The sequence below is a fragment of the Phoxinus phoxinus genome (genome assembly GCF_949152265.1).
Source record: "Phoxinus phoxinus genome assembly, chromosome: 1".
In the NCBI taxonomy this organism is placed as follows: domain Eukaryota; kingdom Metazoa; phylum Chordata; class Actinopteri; order Cypriniformes; family Leuciscidae; genus Phoxinus; species Phoxinus phoxinus.
Genome location: NC_136876.1, coordinates 38,424,057 through 38,445,200, shown reverse-complemented (window position 1 = coordinate 38,445,200; position 21,144 = coordinate 38,424,057). Strand labels below are relative to the sequence as shown.

The following is a 21,144-nucleotide window of genomic DNA, read 5'->3' as shown; positions in this document are numbered from 1 at the left end:
ATTTTCCGTCGATCTTAGTACACGGTTTAACTACAGAAGAGTCAAGTTTTAAAGGAAAAATATTGAAACTCGTTGGTCATTTTGAAAGAAATGCTACTGGACTCATCAGAATCAATTATCTATACTAAGCTATGCTAAAAGTGGTACCGTCAGACCGGCTGTTCGGATGAATGGATTCGAAAACGGTAAAACTCAACTGTTTAACTCTGGGGGAGTTGTAAAATGAGCCTATTTCCAAAAAAAGTGGAGTATCCCTTTAAGGAAATTAGCACCATGTGCCAGATTAACACCAATAACTGGGAGGTATCTGAAAGTGTTCAGTTTTTTAAAAATGTCTCATTTAATTTATTAATACTGTTCTTCAGAATGTATTTAACTTATGTAAAATGTTTGTTTTAAACTGCCCTTCTACTCCTGTTAGTTAGGATAACTTCAAATAGGACTAAGCAGTGACCTTGACATTTAGGAAATTGTAGGTTGTTCTCTAATTTTGATCTCCACAGAATCGTACCAATCGTAAACTTACCAAAGCCCTATTTTACAGAAAACAAAATGCAACTGCAAGTTAGTAAATCACTGTGATGTAAAAGTGTTGCTATAATTGGGTTGCGTATCATATCTCTTTCACTGCACAGAAATATGACAAGGAAAATGTGCAATCATAGATCCATTTAAACCCATGGACTCCGTTACTGAGCAATTCTGCAACAAGCTTAATAGTCTTCTTTTCAGCTGTATGCTCATTATAGACACAAAAATGTGTTCAGTATGACTGCAGTTTCCCAGGGTCTCTCTAGTGAGATAATAGTTTCAGGGTACAGCCACGGTAACTGGCAACAGCTCCCGGGAGGACTGGGACTGCTGCACTCCGTCAGGGGCCAAACGAAGACTGACGCTTCCGTCGGCCGTTCCCGGATCAGCCCGGAAGTCTTTGTGCACTGGCCGGATGGCTACGATGAATTGTCTTTTGAAGGTCTCGCTGAGAATGATGTAGATAAGCGGGTTAATGCAACTGTTGGCGTAGCCCATGCTAATGGCGACGTTATAGGCGTAGAGGAAGGCGTAACTGGGCCGTTGCACGCTCAGATGTGCCAGTTGCAAGATGTAATGAGGCGCCCAGCAAATAAAGAACGCCAGGCATATGGCGACGGCCATACGAGTGACCTTTCTGGTGCGCAAGCGAAGGCTGTGCTGGGGAAGTGGGGCGACCGTGGCCGCCATGTTCTGGAGGATCTTGAAAAACACCACGCAAATGATCACCAATGGCAAAGCGAACGCCAGCACGAACTGGTAGAGAGTAAACCAGTAGGTGTCTGTAGCCAGATTAGGAAGGAGCAGAGCGCATCCCACTGAACCGTTTCGCAGAGGCATGAGGCCGGCGTACATCCACACCGGTGTGATGGACAGCAGCGAGAGGATCCACACCAGGCCGACGACCGCCACGGCCACGCATGGAGTGCGAATGTGGTTGAAGCGGATGGGATGAACTGTCGCCAAGTATCGGTCCAACGTCATGACTGTTAAAATGTACGTGCTCACGATCTGGCTGTTGGAGTCCAGCGCTGTGATGACGGTGCACATGGTGGCGCCGAAACACCAGGAACCGTTTCCCACCAGCTGGTGGATGAGGAACGGCATGCCTAGGAGAAACAGAAGATCTGCGATGGATAGACTGAAGATGAAGATGTCAGGCACTGTCTGTTGCGCCCTGAACTTTGTCTTTTTCACAATGGTGTAGATGACAATGCAGTTGCCTATAGTGCCGACAAAGCAGATGACACCATAAATGCTAGGCATGAGAACATTGTGATACTGTTCGTCAGTTTCTGCAAGAAACAAAAGAGAGATTTTAGTGCTTTTGGTTTTCAGTATCAAAGTACATTTAAAATACATGCTTTTGTTTTGATCTATTTTTAGTTTTAAAAGTTGTACACATTTATTCAGCAGTGCATTAAATTGACATTATACCATGGTCTGGGTGAATACTCGATTCTGATTGGCTGCAGGGTGTCCGTTAAAAAGTGATAGAGGACACCTAAATAAACTCTCAGGCGTAACCAAGGAAACCAAGTTATTGTTTGTAACTTGTAACTTTAGATTTCGATTGTAAAACTAATTAAAATATAAACTAATGTTTTAAAAATGTGTTATTTGGCAAGTGACCATGGTATAAGCGGGTTAATGCCCTTCGAGGTGTCCATTGTCAGGTTTTAATGGACTTCGGCGGAGGCCGGTTCACACCTCGCCGTCGTCCATTAAAACCTGACAATGGACAACTCGTCGGGCATTAACCCTTACGTAAAGTGTTACAAAAGATTTACATTTATTCTGATCTTTTTTTATTCATCAGAGAATCCCACTTTTTTTATATCTGTAACATACTGGAGCAAAGGAGGGAGAGACTTGGATCTAAATGCAGTAGTTTTTAATAAAAGGAACAAAACATCAAACTAAGAAAGGAAACCAGGACTGGAAGTAACCATTGCATGTACAACAAGATAAAGTGGTTTATCTGTAAATAATTTCGGTTTCATGTATCTACCCCGAAGTGATAAAACTCTGTCTAAACATGTTTAAGGCCAGACAAGTAGTTTGTTAAGGCTTGGTTTGTGGGGAATTACAAACTTGCGCACACATATTCAAATGCGCATAACTATAGAATTAATTCTTAATGCGCACGTGAGCGCCATCAGCGTTTCTCACAGGTTCGCGTTTAAAGTCTGTGTAGAGAGAACGGTGTCGTCTTAGCGGTCTCTAATTTAATAACTCGTTGCGACAAAAGTGAATCAATCAAAACTAACTTTAGCTGGAAAATATCTTTATTCAAGAACCGCTAAGAAGCCAAAACAATCTCTGTTACCTTAAATTATCCGTTTATCACTGTAAAGCTGCTTTGAAACAATCTTGTTAAAAGCGCTATAAATGAAGATGACTTGACTTGACAACAACTGAGACACAAGGGCTATATATACACAGCGAACAAGTTTAACAAGATAACGAGTTAACAAGACACACATGGGAAAGACAATCAAGGGGGAAAACTACAGAGGACTACAACATGGCACTCAAGACAGGAAGGACAAACACGGAGAACATATGATAGACCCACAAAAAAAGTTAAGCAGCTCAACTGTTGTTACTGTATTTTTGATTAAATAAATGCATCCTTGATGAGCGGAAGAGAGTTCTTTCAAAAGCACAATGAAATATACCAACCCCAAACTTTTGAACATCAAATTATGTATTAATGTATGTCCCTGGTAAACTTTTTTATTTTTTTCTAAGTTCTGCAATATTTCATGCCTGTGTATTAACTATGTTACAAGTAGCCATATAATAAGCAGAATAATGTACAGTCAGCCAGTCATAATCACACAATAAACATCTTGTCAACGTCTGAAAACTTTCATTTACCTCCCAGTTCTTGGTGTTAATCTGGCACATGGTGCTAATTTCCTTAATTATCTGACAATCCCTATTTAACTTTATCCACGATAAAGCCTGTCCCAGATAGCATGGTGACATTGATACGATGTTGAGTTTTGATCCAAACCATAATTTTGCTTGAGATTGACATTACAATGTTTAACAGACAAAGTGTGTTGGATCAGCATTGAAATTTTGATGAAAGCCGACAGCACTGGAGACAGAGACATTGAACTAACAGTGATTTGTAGTTGAAGACCACACGATCATGCAGGTTTGTATCTCTGCAGACCACTAGTAATAATAATAATAATTTGTTATATTTATATAGCGCTTTACATGGAAGGGGGGAATCTCCTCAACCACCACCTATGTGGAGCATACACCTGGATGATGCGACGGCAGCCATATTGCGCCAGAACGCCCACCACACACCAGCTTACTGGTGGAGAGGAGACAGAGTGATGAAGCCAATCAGTATATGGGGATGATTAGGAGGCCATGATGGACAGAGGATAAGGGGCAAATTTGGGATTTTTAATGACCACAGAGAGTCAGGACCTCGGTTTAACGTCTCATCTGAAGGACGGTGCTCTTTGGCAGTATAGTGTCCCCGTCACACCACACAGACCACAGGGTGAGCGCCCCCTGCTGGCCTCACCAACACCTCTTCCAGCAGCAACCTGGTTTTCTCAGGAGGTCTCCCATCCAGGTACAAACCAGGCTCAGCCCCGCTTAGCTTCAGTGTCAACCAGTCTTGGGCAACAGGGTGATTTGGCTACTGGCTGTAGTGGGTGTTTGAATAAGGCATTCGTTTTCCTATAGTCTTAAAAATGCATTTTTCTTTAGCAAAGTTTATTAGGAATTTTCTGAATAAAGTTCTAACATAATTTAACAGATTTCTTGATGTGAAACATCTCATGTTTATTTAGAAAGTGAATGACAGGGCTATTTAGTGATATGTAAAGAGATTAAGATCTACATAATATGAATCTGCAGCTTTGAAGGAATAGTTTTTCCAGAAGATATTTTGAAGAATGTTGGTAACCAGACAGTTGATGGCACCCATTGACATCCATAGTATTTTTTTTTCTGCTATGGAAGTGGCTACCGTCAACTGTCTGGTTGACAATATTCTTTAAAATATCTTCTTTTGTGTTCAGCAGAAGAAAGAAACTCATACAGGTTTGAAACAACTTGAGGGTGAGTAAATGATGAAATAATGTTTATTTCAGGGTGAACTATCCCTTTAAAGACATTTTCATTGAAAAACCCTAAGCACTTTTATTCTACAATATAAACTCGTTACTTGAATGCTACATTCTTAAGTAACATTATGCTTTCTTTTTCAGATTTCAGAGAACCCAAAAGGAAAAGAGGCAGTAGTCGGATGTACGACAGCTGAACCGTTGGACCACCTGTAGTTCATTTTTAAAGGTTGTAATGCTTTTGTCCTATTTCTATTCCTACCCCGTCATTAAATGCTGGTGCAAACATGATAATTAACTAATATCACTTAATAATGTTGATTCAATGATATTATCATTAATTTTTTATTTTGTTTGTTGAAATCTCAACTTTGTTTCAACAGTAACTGAGGGTGCAAAAGTGATACTGAAGCAACATCACTTTAACGTTAATTCAATGCAATTAATGTTGAGCCGTCAACATTGACTTAACATTGTTTCAATGGTTGTTTGCTATCTGGGGTGAGTCACGAGCTACACACAAGCAGAGAAGCAAAAATGTAAAACTTCTTTTGATGGTCTAACCTGAAGTCGAATAAATAATATGTTTGACTTGAATAAAGCCTGTTAATTTGCCACATGACACACATTTAGGTTGCTGGACAACATTTGGATAGCGTATTTACCTGCATTTAAATGTTGAGATGAATTAAACTCATCACTGGAATTGGGGGTCACGTTGAAATCCATCACAAACTTGATCATAAAATACAAATGCACATATGTTATTATCAACAGGCTGTCATGAGAGATATGATTGTCTCAAAACATATTTTAAGTGATATGAGAATAAATGCTTAACTTACTGTTAAGAAATTAATTATTAGTGGTCTTTGTCACTATAGAATATCTGACTGTACGGTAGTTCAAGATAGTCTTACACACTTAAAATTATATTCAACACCTGTGGATTTTTTTTTTTTTTTTTTTTTTTTTTTTTAAACAGTCAAATCTGCACAAGTGAACTCCAAACAGAGCAATTTATATTGTGGATTTAAAATAAATATCAAATGTATTTACTTTGATCAAAAAGTGATCACTTTTTTAAGAAACCAGATTTAGTACTCGGTTAATAACCCTAATTTTGAACAGTAAAATATAAGAACAATTGTATACATGTTCCATTAAATGTCTGTCAACAAACGAAAATATCTCAGGATAATATTTTAATAGCCTAATTAATTAATTTTGGCAACACAAAAGCAAATTAAGTAGATATAAACACATCTTTACAATATCATGCTTACTATTTTTTAATTGGGGTTTTCTTCTACCCATTTTATTTATTAAAATGGGTCTTTGTATACTATTTATAATAGCCTTTCATTTTTAACATCATAATTTATAGGCAACCTTTACAATATCAATATAGGCTACCATAGTATTTACATTATACTCCAAAACATACTTCAAAAACAACATGGTGCTATTATGAATATTATGAAATGTGTTGTTGACATGGTGCCTGTCCACAAACACTTTTTGTTACTTTTTCTTAAACAACTATTTAAAACAATTTCGCATCACATTCCATCTCATTTGCATAAACCTACCTTAATCTGAGTATCTCCAGTGGTAAACCTTTAATTTCTCTGAAACGCATGCCACTAGTTGACAGCTGCTCAAACGCGCTCTAGACGACCCATTTCTGCTTCTGCATCGCCAATGTGTCTCCAGTTACACACTTCACTGCTTTGTCCGATGAAGATGTGCCTCCTGTGATGTAAACGCTCTCATTCATTCCTGATACACAGGACATCAGAGAAAATGAGCCTTGCTGAAAAGAGGTGGTGTGTTGAGCTCGATGTAGCGTCTGATTTGCTGCCTGAAGCTGCTGACGTGAGGAACATCCATTTGTGGGCACTTTTGTACAGAAACGGAAAACGGCACATACGACAGCAAATAATCCCATTTGCATTTCCAACGCATAATGTTTGCATGTCTTGCTCCACTGAGACTGTCTTTGTAATTAGTAAGCTCAGCTGTTTAATCAGGATGGGTTTGAAGTGTCTATGAAGTGGGAACATGTTTGCGTATGTAGGATTAAACGTTGCCTTGATAATAAAACGTGGAGTGGATCAGCCTACGCGTGAAGATACAAGCAGATAATCTATGCAAAAAGAAAATGCAATTATGTGATAGCATATTTTAATATCTTGAAAAAGTACTCAAATATAATGTTTGCCCAGCTAATATGGAACGTTGTCATAACTTTAACGTTCTTATCGGTTTTAACCGTTCAGAGAAATTTTCAATAACAAAAAGCATATTTTTGATATCTGGTATACAAGAATATTCCAATCAGAATGTCACATTACAATTTTGTAATCCGCTGTATTTGATGCCACCTGTTTCGCGTGCAATCTGATGTTACACAGTGTTAAGTTGATTGTTTCCTCTCCCTTGTATCACACACACACACACACACACACACACACACACACACACACACACACACACACACACACACACACACACACACACACACACACACACACACACACACACACACACACACACACACACACACACACACACACACACACACACACACACACACACACACACACACACACACACACACACAAGCTTTCATTTCTATCCTTTTGAGGACATTCCATAGGCGTAATGGTTTTTATACTGTACAAACTGTATATTCTATCCCCTTACACTGCCCCTATCCCTAAACCTACCCATCACAGGAGACATTCTGCATTTTTACATTTTCAAAAATATATAATTTAGTATGTTTATTAACCCATTCCCCTCATGGGGACCGCTGGCTGGTCCCCACAATGGAGGTGATCTCAGGTTTTACTATCCTTGTGGGGACATTATGGTTCCCACAATGTAATGTATACCAAGTACACGTACACACACACACACACACACACACACACACACGCACACACGCACGCACACACACACACACACACACACACACACACACACACACACACACACACACACACACACACACACACACACACACACACACACACACACAGTGTCTGCACACACTTTGAACTCATGGTTATCTCATCTAGGATAGATCACTTATGTAAAACAAATTCATTACATTTGGTAACCCATTTCGGTAATGGCAAACAAGTTCTATAGAAACTGAATCAATATCTATAGAAATCTTTTTTTTATTGATTTAGGCTAACCATTAAGATCAGTTGGATTAAATAATAGGCGAATGTATTACAGTTTTTTACAGCGCTAGGACACATTTCTCAATAATTAGGTCACTTTTTCAAAACTCTTCACACAGTGAGCACAACAGAAGTTTATGTGGGCTAAACTGTGGATCATTTATCATTGCTTTGGCACAAAATGCATTCAATGACTACATCTTTCAAATTACATTCATTCTTTTCTCACTTCGACACAACAACCGCAAATGTGGCAAAAAGCAATGCTCTAAACTTCTGAGCATCCACAAACAACACAACTTGTGCCAGGCATTCTAGAATACAGGTGATCTTGAAAAATTAGAATATCGTGCAAACGTTCATTTATTTCAGTAATTCAACTTAAAAGGTGAAACTAATAGACCTAATATTAGACTCATTACATGCAAAGTGAGAAATTTCAAGCCTTTATTTGTTATAATTTTGATGATTATGGCTATAGCTTATGAAAACCACAAATTCAAAATGAGAATATTGTGAAAAGGTTTTCATAGCTGTAAGCCATAATCATCAAAAGTATAACAAATAAAGGCTTGAAATATCTCACTTTGCATGTAATGAGTCTATATAATATATTAGTTTCACCTTTTAAGTTGAATTACTAAAATAAATTAACTTTTGCACTATATTCAATTTTTTTTTGTTTCACCTGTGTTCCCTGTCATATTACAGTAAAACGCTTTTCATATTTTAGCAGAAGATGGCGCTATGCCGCAGCCAATTGAGCATCATTGTAAAAGTGTGTAATGACACAACTCGTCCACTGGGGGCAGGCGGAAGCTGCACATGCTGTATCGAGGAGGAAACGGAAATAAACAGAAAAATACAGCAATTTTTCACCATTTCAAGTCGGGCGAGGTACAAGAGCTCAACCTCTCCAACGATTAAAGACCAATTGGAGTGGATTCTAGGTTCAGTAAAACGAGAGAGCGAGTATTGGCCCTTACAGTTGTTTACAAGAGTGAGTATATGAAACTTCAGTTTTTCTCTGACTGCCAGCGTCAGGTTTTTTTTTTTACGTTAACATGACCAAAGGCCATAAGGCCTGTGTGCTTTACTATACATTACCAATATTCGCTATTATTTATGGTTATGAAACCATCTCTTTTATGCTTCTAGACTTGTTGACAAAAAGTCGACAAAAGAAACTCAGTCTCGTGTGTTGTTTTAAAGTTGCTTTACGGGATTTATGAACTAGATCCTTCGGAACTGTACTGAAATTATTGATGTTTCTTCTATTATCATTTAAACGATAGATAGTTGAATAGTAATACTTTAGAAACTTGAACATAATAGACAGTGAAAGTGAGTTTTATATTGTGTTACTCTATGCATAATTGTAAACAATAGTAAGCATAGCAGTTTTACAATTAATATCTATTTTATTTGAATGTTGTAAACATTGTGTTATTCTATTATATGATGCTAAACGTTTCAATATGTATGCAGTCAGACAACATTACGTCAGTGTCGAATGCTGCCTGTTGATTTTCAATACTCTCCAATATGTCAATGTGATTCAAATGTACAATAACATATATGCTTTAGATACAATCCAGCGGTTCCATTTCCGGTGTCATTTACGCAATTTTCTCCGCTAGAAATCTGATATCTTTAATGCATTATATCTGGTTTGCATAGCTGTGTTTACGTTTCGATTTATGTCTGCGCAATCCTTGATATTTGCTCACAGGTTTAAACGAATATTATTCTGTGCACGTTCTATAGCACTATGACGTTATCGAGCCTTGCGTTCTCCAACGCTGAGAAATTCCGAACGTTTATTGGTCGATCACTAGACGGAGCGAAGCCAATTGGGTGTTGACGTCCCTTCTAGGGCTTTGATTGGCCGAGTTCTCTTCGACGCGCTAATCTGATTGGACGGCCCGCTATGCTCGCGGTGCGTAATTGGCCGCTAGAGACGTCAAGCAGACGGGTTTCCTTCCTCTTTATGGGGAGCATTGCTTTTTAATGCTAGTTGTATCGTGGGGCGCGGCCCATTGAACAGTCTAGAACACTAGATCAACACTCTCCTGTCAGATTTTCTGAAAGAGTGTATTTTGTTTACAGGTTTCTCGCCGTGATCTTTATGTGAGGATCGCGACGGGAGGAGAGACGAGGGGCTGAGGCTGAGAGAGAGAGAGGCAGGTGGACATCCTTGTGTCTTCTTGGATCTGTGCTCATCATCGCTAGTGAGATCTCATTGTCTGGTCCTCTGGTCCACAACAGGGATATAAACTGCACCAGGAGGCATTTTCCACTGCTTTATACCAAACCACATAGGTGTCCGTCAGGCTGAATCATGGAGGCCATTGCCAAGTATGATTTCAAAGCAACTGCAGACGATGAGCTGAGTTTTAAACGTGGGGAAATATTGAAGGTAAGGCAAGATTATTTCATGTGTATTGGTGTTTATTAATATAAATCCACATGAGCGTAGTTATGGCAGTTTTATCTCGATCAGGAGGTCTATATTATTTCCTCATTATTAATTACAGTAACTTAACCACTGAAACAACACTTACACAGGTTATCATGGATCTGCATTAGTTATTGATTAGTTTTATAGTTTGGTCTTCTATTCACATGCAAGGAAGTAGTATTTGCCATTTAAATTAAGTAGAATAGATGTTTATGGTATTGTAAAAAAGGCAGTGCTTTAAAAAATCTTAAGTAGAGATGCATTGCACCGATTAAGATTTTTTTCATGTGCGATTCTGCTTGCTGATTTTATTTTATTTTTACAAGCAAATGGGCCAATTTCTTCATGACTAACTTTTACTGTTTCTTTGCTGACATTACAGCTTGCGATCTTAATGTCCTGTTCACAGACTTCGTAATATTTCTACACGGATGACATTTTGGAAATGATTCCAATGCAGTTTGTGTGCATGGGTGTACTTCCAGAACACAGATCGGCCCAAGTAAAACAAATAAATAAAAAAACCTTGATGGTTGCTCGTCCGGTCTCTTATCTAACGATATTGTATATTTTGAACATATTAGCACTGTCAATATGTGCACATGTTTGTTTATATGTACTTATTTGGCAGATGCTTTTATCTTGAGAGACTTGAAAGGGAAAAATGTATGATTATGATAAATGAGTTGAAACTGAGGAGCAAAGTAGATATTTTAGAGCGTTTGTAGGACGAATGAACAAAGAGCAAAAAGAGACATTTGTTGATTTCAGTGAGCAGTTCCTGTGCTTCTCATGGTCATGATTTCCTCCCTTCTAATATCCGTTTGTGATCTCAGCGTAGTTTCATCCATCAAAACGGCAGCTTCTCCGAATGACTGTTTACGCAAGCACATAATTTCTCTTTCCTCTTGCGTCTGAATGTTAATCTCAAGCGCAGCATCTGTTAATCCGGTCAGACCTCACAGATGCATGTCGCTGTCCAGCTTATGTAAAGCCGCGGTCTTTCGTTCACTCCCTAAGGAGAGTTCAAGCCGGCCCTCTTTGTGCTGGATTGCATCATATGAGATGTGTGGACGAAAGGGCTTGCACTCAAGGGCTCGAAGATTTAAACGCAATCATTCTAATCCTTCAGGTTAAATTTGGGGGCATCTTTCGTGCATCATGCACACGCATAAGCACGTCAAGTGCATCATTTCTTTGATCTGATTACTTGAGACTATCATCAGGTCTTTGTCTTTGCGATGGGACGGCAAAGAGTCACTTAATGAACCACGTCCTGGAGTGGTGAGGAAGAAAACCGATGACATCGAGAAGGATTATGACATTGGTCTGTTCTTCTGTGGGCTTTTTTTTCTTTTTTTTCAGATTATGTTGTTGGATAATGCATGCAGAACAATAGGGTAATAATGAGATGATTCAACAAGGAATCATGTATGATTCCGTGTGTGTTTTATATTGAATACATGCAGAGACCTGACTTTATTTAGTCCCTTTTCTGGCTTATACGCAAATATGTGAACTATCTAAGCAAGAAGGCATTCCCCTAAACATTCGCTGTACTCGCCCTCATGTCATTCCAAATCTGTATTTGTACGTATTCCTTCTGTGGAATACAATTTTTTTTTTTTTTAGAAGAGTTGTTTTATCCATTCAGTGGATGTCAATGGGGTTCAAAACAACATTGGACCCCGTTGGCATTCATTCTATGAACAAAAAAAAAGCAAAGAAAGTCAGACAGGTTTGGAATGATATGAGGTTGAGTAAATTATGAGATAATTTTAAATTTTTGGCTGAACTGTCCATTTAGTTTCACATGTTGTGTTTTGAAATGCGTCAGGCAGAGTTTTTCAGCGCGCGTTGCCATAGACCATCAGTCACAATGACGCAGTGTTGTCTGTAAAAAAACCCAGAGTTTGCTCAATCTCATCGACAAACGGCAAGATATGTTTTCGGCCTTGTGTGTTAGAATGTTCTGGATATCTGACAAGTTTTATTGATTTGTTTATAGGCTAGTTCACACTACCCCTACAAACATTGCAGTTTGGTGGTGCAATAGTGTGCACAAACATCAAGTAAGTTTCTTTACCATTGCAAATGTGACTGGCTCCAAGTCTACCCACTTCCCACAATTCCTCTGGCTTTTTTGCAGTCTGATGGATGGAAAAAGGGTAAATCATCCATGGTCTCATGTAGATGTTCAGCGTTGTGTGTTCTATATAGTTCTGTGGAGTTGCTGGCCATTATGAACACACTGCGCATTTGTGAGTGCTTTCTTGTTTGTTTTTTCTTTTTCATTTTGCATCTGCGATTTGATGAGGAAGTGATTCCTCGGAGTGTGCAAAAAATACACCATAAGTCAGCAAGGGTGCTAAAATGTCCAGAGAGAGAGAGAGGACATCTTTATTGTCTGTCAGCATTTTATTTTATACTTGATTTACATTTTGAGATGAAAATGCGAGCGGTGTTTGCATATGCAAAAGTCACCACCACAATGCAACGGGGTTCTTAGTGGTTGTCAAGGTGATGCTTAGCTTTGCAGCTGCTAAGGTCTTCTGAGTGGGTTTTAGAGCAATTGCTCTGTATAGCCTTAGTGATGATTTCTGTGTGTTTGAGCAAATTGGCTCCAACTTAAGTACCTGTTGATGGACATGTGCAGTTCACTTAAAGAACTTCTTGACTTTGAGCTCGTCCGCCTAATGTCGATGTTCGTATAACATCGACACCTGAAAGCGGTGGTGATGTAGAAAACCCGCAGGTTATCTCTTGTCCCGTCAATCTAGACTGACCCTTATTACTGTACCCTGAATCGTCACAGACTGAGGCTTTGGTGGTTAACATGCTCAAGTCAGTTTGTCTTGGTTTCTTTTCTGATGCAATACCCAAATGAGCTTCATCCTAAGTGTAGTTCACCTTATTTGGCTTGGTTTTAGTGGTCAGTGATCTATGTGGGTTTGCCAAGGGCCAATACTGACATCATGAGAGCAGGGTGGCTGATAAATAATACAATTTAATGACAATAAATGAGAAATACACTAGCAAAATGTTAACGCATTTATTTTTATACAATATTAAGCAACCAGAAAAAACAGAAACGTGTATTCTGTATTATTATTACCAGGAAAATGTGCATTTTTCATTAACAAGGATGTCAGTAGATCTTGAAACTGGCTGGTAATCTCAAAATAATGTCATGGACGCATATACAGGTAGGAAACACTGTGAATAGATACAATGCACCGCGGTGGATTTAAACACACTTTCCTCTTGTGAATGAAGTTTGGTCCATTAGTCAAGAGGAGTAAGTGCATGTATTCAGACCCATTATGATAGTGCTATCATGCTTTTAACAGTGTTTTGAGCTTTAAGACACCAAAGATATCGGTACGGTCCTCTTTGACCTCACAGGAAAGCTTAGACGTTGTGACAGTGGCTTGCTTCCACAGTAAGAGGAACAACCTGGCTTTTCTTTTGGAATTTACTTCTAATTCATCTGTGAGACGAAAATAAAAAAGACAAAATGTAGTATCTTCTCATTTTCACTTTGCTCTTCTCGTTTTGCTTTTGATAGCTGGTCGGCCTGCAGAATGATTTTCTTAAATGGATAACAATTGCTGTTTCTCTTGTAACATATTGCGGAATAAACATTGACCGGCTGAGAGCTGTCGCTGAAAGGCCAAGCGTCTTTGAATTGACCTTTCATTCACTCTTCATTTTCCACATTGAGGCTGATTGGGAAGGACTGCTCCGTTTATGGGTCTGTCTCATCTTAGAAGCGATGGAGACGGAGCTTGTGAGAACATTTGCTCGAGGGTTCGTTGTCCCGCTGACATGACCACGTTTGCAATGCTGTTGAAACATGCCATGTGCACGTCTTCCTGGGATAGCAGCACAGCTCTGAAATGAGTCATTATGCTCCAGACTCTTTATTCTAGGAATAACCATGAGCATCTTTTTCCAAAAGTAATGAAATGGTTTTATTTCAGTATTCACGGGTGATTCAGATTACAATGCAGTAGAGATAAAGGTTGTACTGCTAAGTTAAGTATTAAAGTTCAGCGTGTAACTTGTCTTGCAGATAATGTTGCAGACATGAATGATACTTTGAATTGTGCGGCTTGTTAATAAGAGGTGTGTTACCCAATGTCTTGGCTTCGATTCCCAGGGAGTGCATGAACTGATCAAATGTATACCTTGCATGCAATGCAAGTCAGTTTGGATTAAACCGTCTGCTAAATGTAAATGTAATATTAAGTTTGTAAGCACTTAGGTTGACAAAATTAACATTGAAGGAGGGACCTGAGCCATATGGAGACTAGAATAGCTTATACACCTGGGGCTATTTTTGAGCCTGCATGCACTGTAGCAACCCACCACATTAAAAAAAACTGATCAGAATACCTAGCAACGCCCTGGCAACCCTGCATGTCACCCATCCATTGAAACGCTTTCTCTGAAGAGATCAAAGACTCGTTTACAGACAGTAAATCTATCAAGTGTAAGGTTTACCTGATAATCAGTTTAATTGATTTTATTCACACTTTTCTACTTAGTCAAACCCAAAAATTATTCAGACACCATATATATGGAACTATAGTTCCTTTATGTAAACGAGGATAGCAACATAAAGTAAACTGTGACATAATACCCAAAAATTCTTCATACAGAGGACTACCAGTAACATTTATAAACATTTGGGACCAAAAATTATTCAGACACTTTGACCATGTTTTGCTTGTGTTTTTTCTTTAATTGCTATGGCGACCTCTTTACACCACAGACTGAACAAAATGAAGCATTGCTTGGTAATTGGTTGACCTAAATTGGTATGATCACATTGTGTACTTAAATTTAACAGCTGACAGATATTCAATCTAATTCATTTGTGAGACTATGAAATTATATCAACTGATTTGAGTTGAAGAGTTGATTGCCAATTTTCTAAACTATAGCGAATAATGTGAGAAATGTTGAAGGTGTCTGAATAAATTTTGGTTTGACTAGTTACATCTGATAAATGACATCCACTCAATGGTGAAATAGCCTAACTTATTTATTGTATCATTTGCTTAAATTATAATAATATTTTTAACATGTCATTATATTCATAATGCATGCTATGCTGTCTCTAATGACTATTTTTTTTTCCTATTGGGCCAAAAAGCAGAAATAAAGCTATGATTAAAAATGTATTATTCTGCATGTATTTATCATAATCTGTATCTGCCGTGATGATTTGTAAAACTGTCACTCTTTAAAAAAAAAAAAAAACAAGATCAGAGGATTTTAAACAGGTCCGGTGTCATAAGTCAGTCGCAGGTTTACTAATGAGTGGCTTGCAGAATGCAGATGCTGTCTGTTGACCTGGCAGCAACGTTTCTGTAGGTTTCATTTCATTCCTCCACATAGTTTCAGTTTCTCCCTCGTGAACTTCGAATCGTTTCAGCAGCTATCATTCATCGTCCCCTGCGTTTCACCTCTGACGACTTCAAAAAGCTGCCGCATGCTTTACGAAGAGTGTGCTAATGTCTGTTATTTGCTCTTTACATGGTTGGGTTTATCAGTCTGGTACATTTGCCTCTAGCTGTGGAAAAGAGATGAAATTATCCTGGAAAATGGTAATAAATACTGTTTGCTAATGCTGTAATTCTGACGCAATTTGCATTGATATCAATAGCCTACATTTGTTTTTCCAAGTGTTCTTTTTCCTGCTCCATCTCTCTCTCTCTCTCCTCCCAGACTGTGACACACGCTCTGATCTTTTCCATGAGATGAGTCTGTAAAGACAGACATGATTTAACAGGCTCCTGCTCCATTGCCCTCGGCCTCTAGTCAAGCTGAATTTAGCAGCATGTCAGCTATTAGACTGCATGGCTGCCCTCTCAGTTCATCTGTTCTTGTCTCATTTGCTACCAAGTCAGTCTCTGTTCACACTTTGACTGCAGTTTGCACTGACAAAACCAGAAGCCATTGGTTTTTGATGAGAGTTGACGATTTCTGGGAGCAGAGACCACTGGCGCGATGTGATAATTTTGAGTAGAATTCAACTTTGTGTAAATAATACGCAGCAGCTACCAATGCATGTTAAGACTAAGGTTGGATTGATACAAAAAATGTGGCTTCTGTGCTATACCAGCCTGTGGTACTAAATCAATACCTCAGGCAACAAATGTCTTGCGCAACTGATGAAATTAAACTACCACATAGGTATATGAAATTAAACTAAACATATCCAATGCATTAATAAAATTCAATGACTTTCTTATTGACACTTCACTTATGTCTTATGTTTCTTCCATTGTCGTCTGATGGTCTTCTCATTAATGTTAAAGGGTTAGTTCACCCAAAAATGAAAATAATGTCATTAATGACTCACCCTCATGTCTTTCTAAGCCCGTAAGACCTCCGTTCATCTTCGGAACACAGTTTAAGATATTTTAGATTTAGTCCGAGAGCTTTCTGTCCGTCCATTGAAACTGTATATACAGTATACTGTCCATGTCCATAAAGGTAATAAAAACATCATCAAAGTAGTCCATGTGACATCAGTGGGTTAGTTAGAAGTTTTTGAAGCATCGAAAATACTTTTTGGTCCAAAAATAACACAAAATAAGACTTTATTCAGCATTGTATTCTCTCCCGGGTCTGTTGTCAATCCTTCACAGTTACGCTGATGGCGTAAGACGCTGATGACGTGTTATCTGGTGCGCCCGAGCTTCATTTATAGACTGAGGGAAACGCACGCTGTAAAAGTGTCTCATCCGCGACATGCACATTTACGCACCATTAAAAAAATGATATCCACGCAAACAATGTAGAATAGCTTGAATATAGCGTGCGTCTCCATCAGACTGTAAATGAAGCTCGGGCGCACCAGATAACACGTCATCAGCGTCTTACGTCAGCAGCGTCACTGCGGAGTCCTGAACGCAGATTCACAACAGACCCGGGAGAGAATACAATGCTGAATAAAGTCTTATTTTGTGTTATTTTTGGACCAAAAAGTATTTTCGATGCTTCAAAAACTTCTAACTAACCCACTGATGTCACATGGACTACTTTGATGATGTTTTTATTACCTTTCTGGACATGGACAGTATACTGTATATACAGCTTCAATGGACGGACAGAAAGCTCTCGGACTAAATCTAAAATATCTTAAACTGTGTTCCGAAGATGAACGGAGGTCTTACGGGCTTAGAACGACATGAGGGTGAGTCATTAATGACATTATTTTCATTTTTGGGTGAACTAACCCTTTAATTTAAATGTCATAAATATATTATTTCATACTTGTTTATCATGAATAATTCAATTCCAACAAAGTGTAGAAATGGACTTGTTCCTAATCCCAAAAATCTGGATTTAGTTTATAGACAATTTGGTTACACTTTTCTTAAAGGCTTTATAATGTATATTAATGCATTAATTATGCGTTGCAATGCATTGTATGGTCTCATAAATAACTGTAACCACAGTTATAAAACAATAATAATCTTATCATTGAACTCACCTTTATAGAATATAATGCATTAAAACACACCAAACAACCAATTTCAGATGCAACAAGGAATCTGCAAATATTACAATGAATTTTAACTTTGGTTAAAATATAAACCAATATAATGCTTTATATGTTAAGAATACCTTTATAGTGCATTATACATAAAGGCTTTAAGTAAAGTGTTATACACAACAAGGATAGGCTACTGTTTTATGGCGTGTACTTTGATCTTAACACTTTTAACCTATTTATTTATTATTCTCAGGTTAGGTAAAGAAAGTCGAGTCTGGCCTAAATTATAAGCATTTTAAAATCACTTATAATTTGGTCAGAAGACTTCTCTGTGGTATGTTCTTATTAAAAGTCTTACAGCATCATAAATCTAAGTCTCAGTAAGCCGTTTTTGTGATCAATTAAATTTATTTTAATTGGTTACTTTTCTTTTTATAAAAAACAAAAATGTAAAGGCAAATAAAACTTCATCATTAAAGTATAAAATACAATAATCATGTTTTGAATCAAAGGTGTAGTGAGCTCTGGGCTTCTTGTCCTCGGCTTTGGGCTTCTAGGCATCGGGGGTACTGGCGTATCAGTATCCCAAGAGGCAATCAGCTCATCAGTCTTTTATACTCCTGTTGTTTAAAACAGCTGTTAGGTTCTGATCTTCTTGATTGACTTAAGTTGTGACTTTCCCAAAGTTTTCCAGATCCTTCTCAAGGCCTTGCAGGTGCAAGCTGTCCACCTCTTCATGTCCTTGAACTCCAGTAAACTCAACTACGATGGCTGATTTCCTTTAAGGTTCTGGGAGTAGAACCACAGTACTTTCTGTCCTTGAGCACACACACATCATCACACTTTTCTGCTCCTCTTTCTCATGGGTTGGCACAGCCACATATACATAACCAATTACTGTACATCTATGCCAAAACAATATAAGCCATCTTTTACAAACAAAAATAAATAACAACATTGAATGCAATGCATTGTATCCAATACATTGGCTAAATATGTGTAACAAAAAGGCATCTACAATAAACAATGAGGCAGGTAATTGCATTTTCTTGATATTAAACAACAATACCAAATGTTATAATACACAGATCAGATTCTGACAATTGTTTAGTGCTTTACTGCATGCAACAGATCACAAGCAGATAGTGGAGTTCACGTGATAGTGCTGCAGTTAGTTAATACAGGAACTTCTATTAGCAACGTGATTTTTAGTCACTGGGTTGCTTCAGGCTCCTCTTGGCAGCATGAAGCTCATCATCATTATCATCTCAGAGGGAAATGGCAGCAGGCTTGTGGTTCCTTCCACCTGTTCTGGAGTTTTCTGCTGTGCCCTAGATCTGGAGGTGGGGGCTGTTACCTCCTCAACCCAGCAGCATCCTGAACACATCATTCCTGTACAGAGCAGGCCGGGTTGCTGGCAGGTTCAGCAGGTTTAGTGGGTGTCACACATATGAAGTGAAACACATTTTGATCGTTGATTTGAATTTGATTTCAGCACTTTATAGTGAAGTAAAAGGCACTTCAAAGGTGTTTGTTACAGCTTATGGAACGACTTCCATTGTTTTTGTTAGACAAGCATATTTTAAAGTGCCCCTGTTATCCTATTGGGTAACACTTTACTTGAAGGGGTGTGCATAAGACTGACAATGACACCTTCATAATCATGACATGACACTTGTCATGAATATGAAAGGAGGTTTTATGCATGTTTGTGACAACTGTCATTAAGTGTCATTCGCTCAATTGACATTTTTAATGCAAAAATGACATTGTTTGAGATGTCTTTGTTATGACAACTTGACAGAAACCAATACATCATAACCTGTCATACATATGTCATAAACATGACATAGCAGATTAATTATCAAACTTAAGAAATCACTTAGCTTTATGGGTTAACATTACATTAAACTGTCATGTACCGTAGTTGGTTTTGACATTGGCTGTCATGAAGCCATTATAACTGTGTCATGAATGATTTTCTTGACCTCAACTGCAGTGGTACAAATTTAATTTGTCATTAAAATGCCATAGGTGGGGTATGTGATTTTCTCTTTTTTGTCATTTTTTTCAAAATCACATGAAATCCTCTTCCTAACCCGCTTACAGCCACTGAGTTAGAAGCACTGAAATGAAATTAAGCAATTTAATCATCTGTGGAACGGGCAGGACTCGAAAAACTCCAGCCAATCATTTCCAAGACCACATAGAATCTTTGGACAGTAAGTTCGTCAATCAAACAGCCGTACCATACCCCCCTCCCCCCATCCACCTCGCGCGGGTGACCCCTTCGTGCGCATACTCAAAGCTTGTGACCTAGTCACAGTAAGTGCAAGTCGCCCCGGTACATCTGAGTTTTCGCTCATGCATGATTGTGCGTACATGTTCTTCGAATGGTGGAGTCAGGGCCAGCGTTGGAGGAAGGAAGGGAGGACCGTTTGAGTTGTGTATTTTCAAAATCTGCCGGCCGTTTTTTTTAAAATCCCATACCCTACCTTTAAGTGTTAATACTCTGTCAAATTATTTTATAACTGTGTCATGAATATTTTTCTTGACCTCAACTACAGTGGTATAAATTGAATTTGTCATTTTAATGACAAGTTCAATCCATAAAGCTAAGTAGTTTCTTAAGTTTGATAATTAATCTGCTATGTCATGTTTATTACATGTTAGGTTCTGTTGTCTTGGTAATGTCATCGCTGTCATGACATAGACACTGACAGGTTATGATGTATTGGTTTGTCAAGTTGTCATGACAAAGACATCTCAAACAATGCATAAAAAATTTAATAATTGAGCGAATGACACTTAATGACAGTTGTCATGAACCTGCATAAAACCTCCTTCATATTCATGACATGCGTCATGTCATAATTATGAAGGTGTCATTGTCAGTCTTATGCACAACCCTTCAAGTAAAGTGTTACCTGCTGTTGTAAAGGCTCCTGATGTTGTTTTGGAGTCTCCTACAACAGGTTTACTTGCGTCAAAAGTATAGACTGTAAAAAAAATATGGATGTAGTGTCCGTGACGTCACCCGTAGGTTTCTGAAGAGCATTTTTGAAGCCTAAAGTGGGCGGAGCCCAAGGGGGTAATCCATCACCCGGAAACTGAAGCTTCCCTTGGGGGCCGCCATTGTAGCAGACATCACCTGCTGTTAGCATTCCATTGACTCCCATTCATTTTGGCGATTCAATAATTCAGATTTCTCTCGGCACAGCTACTAGAAGAATAACAGCTTTGAGACATGTTGTTCACGTCACATCTACGTCGTCAAGCTTGAGCCTGCGCAGTTCGCCCAGCCATCAGGAAGTGAGTGCTTCTAATTGGCTTCACTTT

General features: G+C 38.5%; 2 protein-coding genes across 2 annotated transcripts in view; one reads left to right on the top strand and one right to left on the bottom strand.

The window, feature by feature from the left end:
- Nucleotides 1-586: 586 nt before the first annotated feature.
- Nucleotides 587-6,282, bottom strand: mchr1b (melanin-concentrating hormone receptor 1b). The gene is given in 4 exon segments (XM_079624671.1): nt 587-1,826; nt 5,300-5,369; nt 6,227-6,255; nt 6,258-6,282. Coding segments are annotated over 4 exon segments (1,134 nt in total). The 5' UTR covers nt 6,277-6,282; the 3' UTR covers nt 587-810.
- A 2,350-nt stretch (nt 6,283-8,632) lies between these two features.
- grb2b (growth factor receptor-bound protein 2b) overlaps nt 8,633-21,144 on the top strand; it is a 49,079-nt gene continuing 36,567 nt past the window's right edge. The window contains exons 1-3 of the mRNA XM_079617498.1: nt 8,633-8,831; nt 9,941-10,014; nt 10,100-10,250. Of these exons, the coding sequence (XP_079473624.1) occupies nt 10,173-10,250 (78 nt within the window). The 5' untranslated portion in view covers nt 8,633-8,831; nt 9,941-10,014; nt 10,100-10,172. The remainder of the gene's footprint in view (nt 8,832-9,940; nt 10,015-10,099; nt 10,251-21,144) is intronic.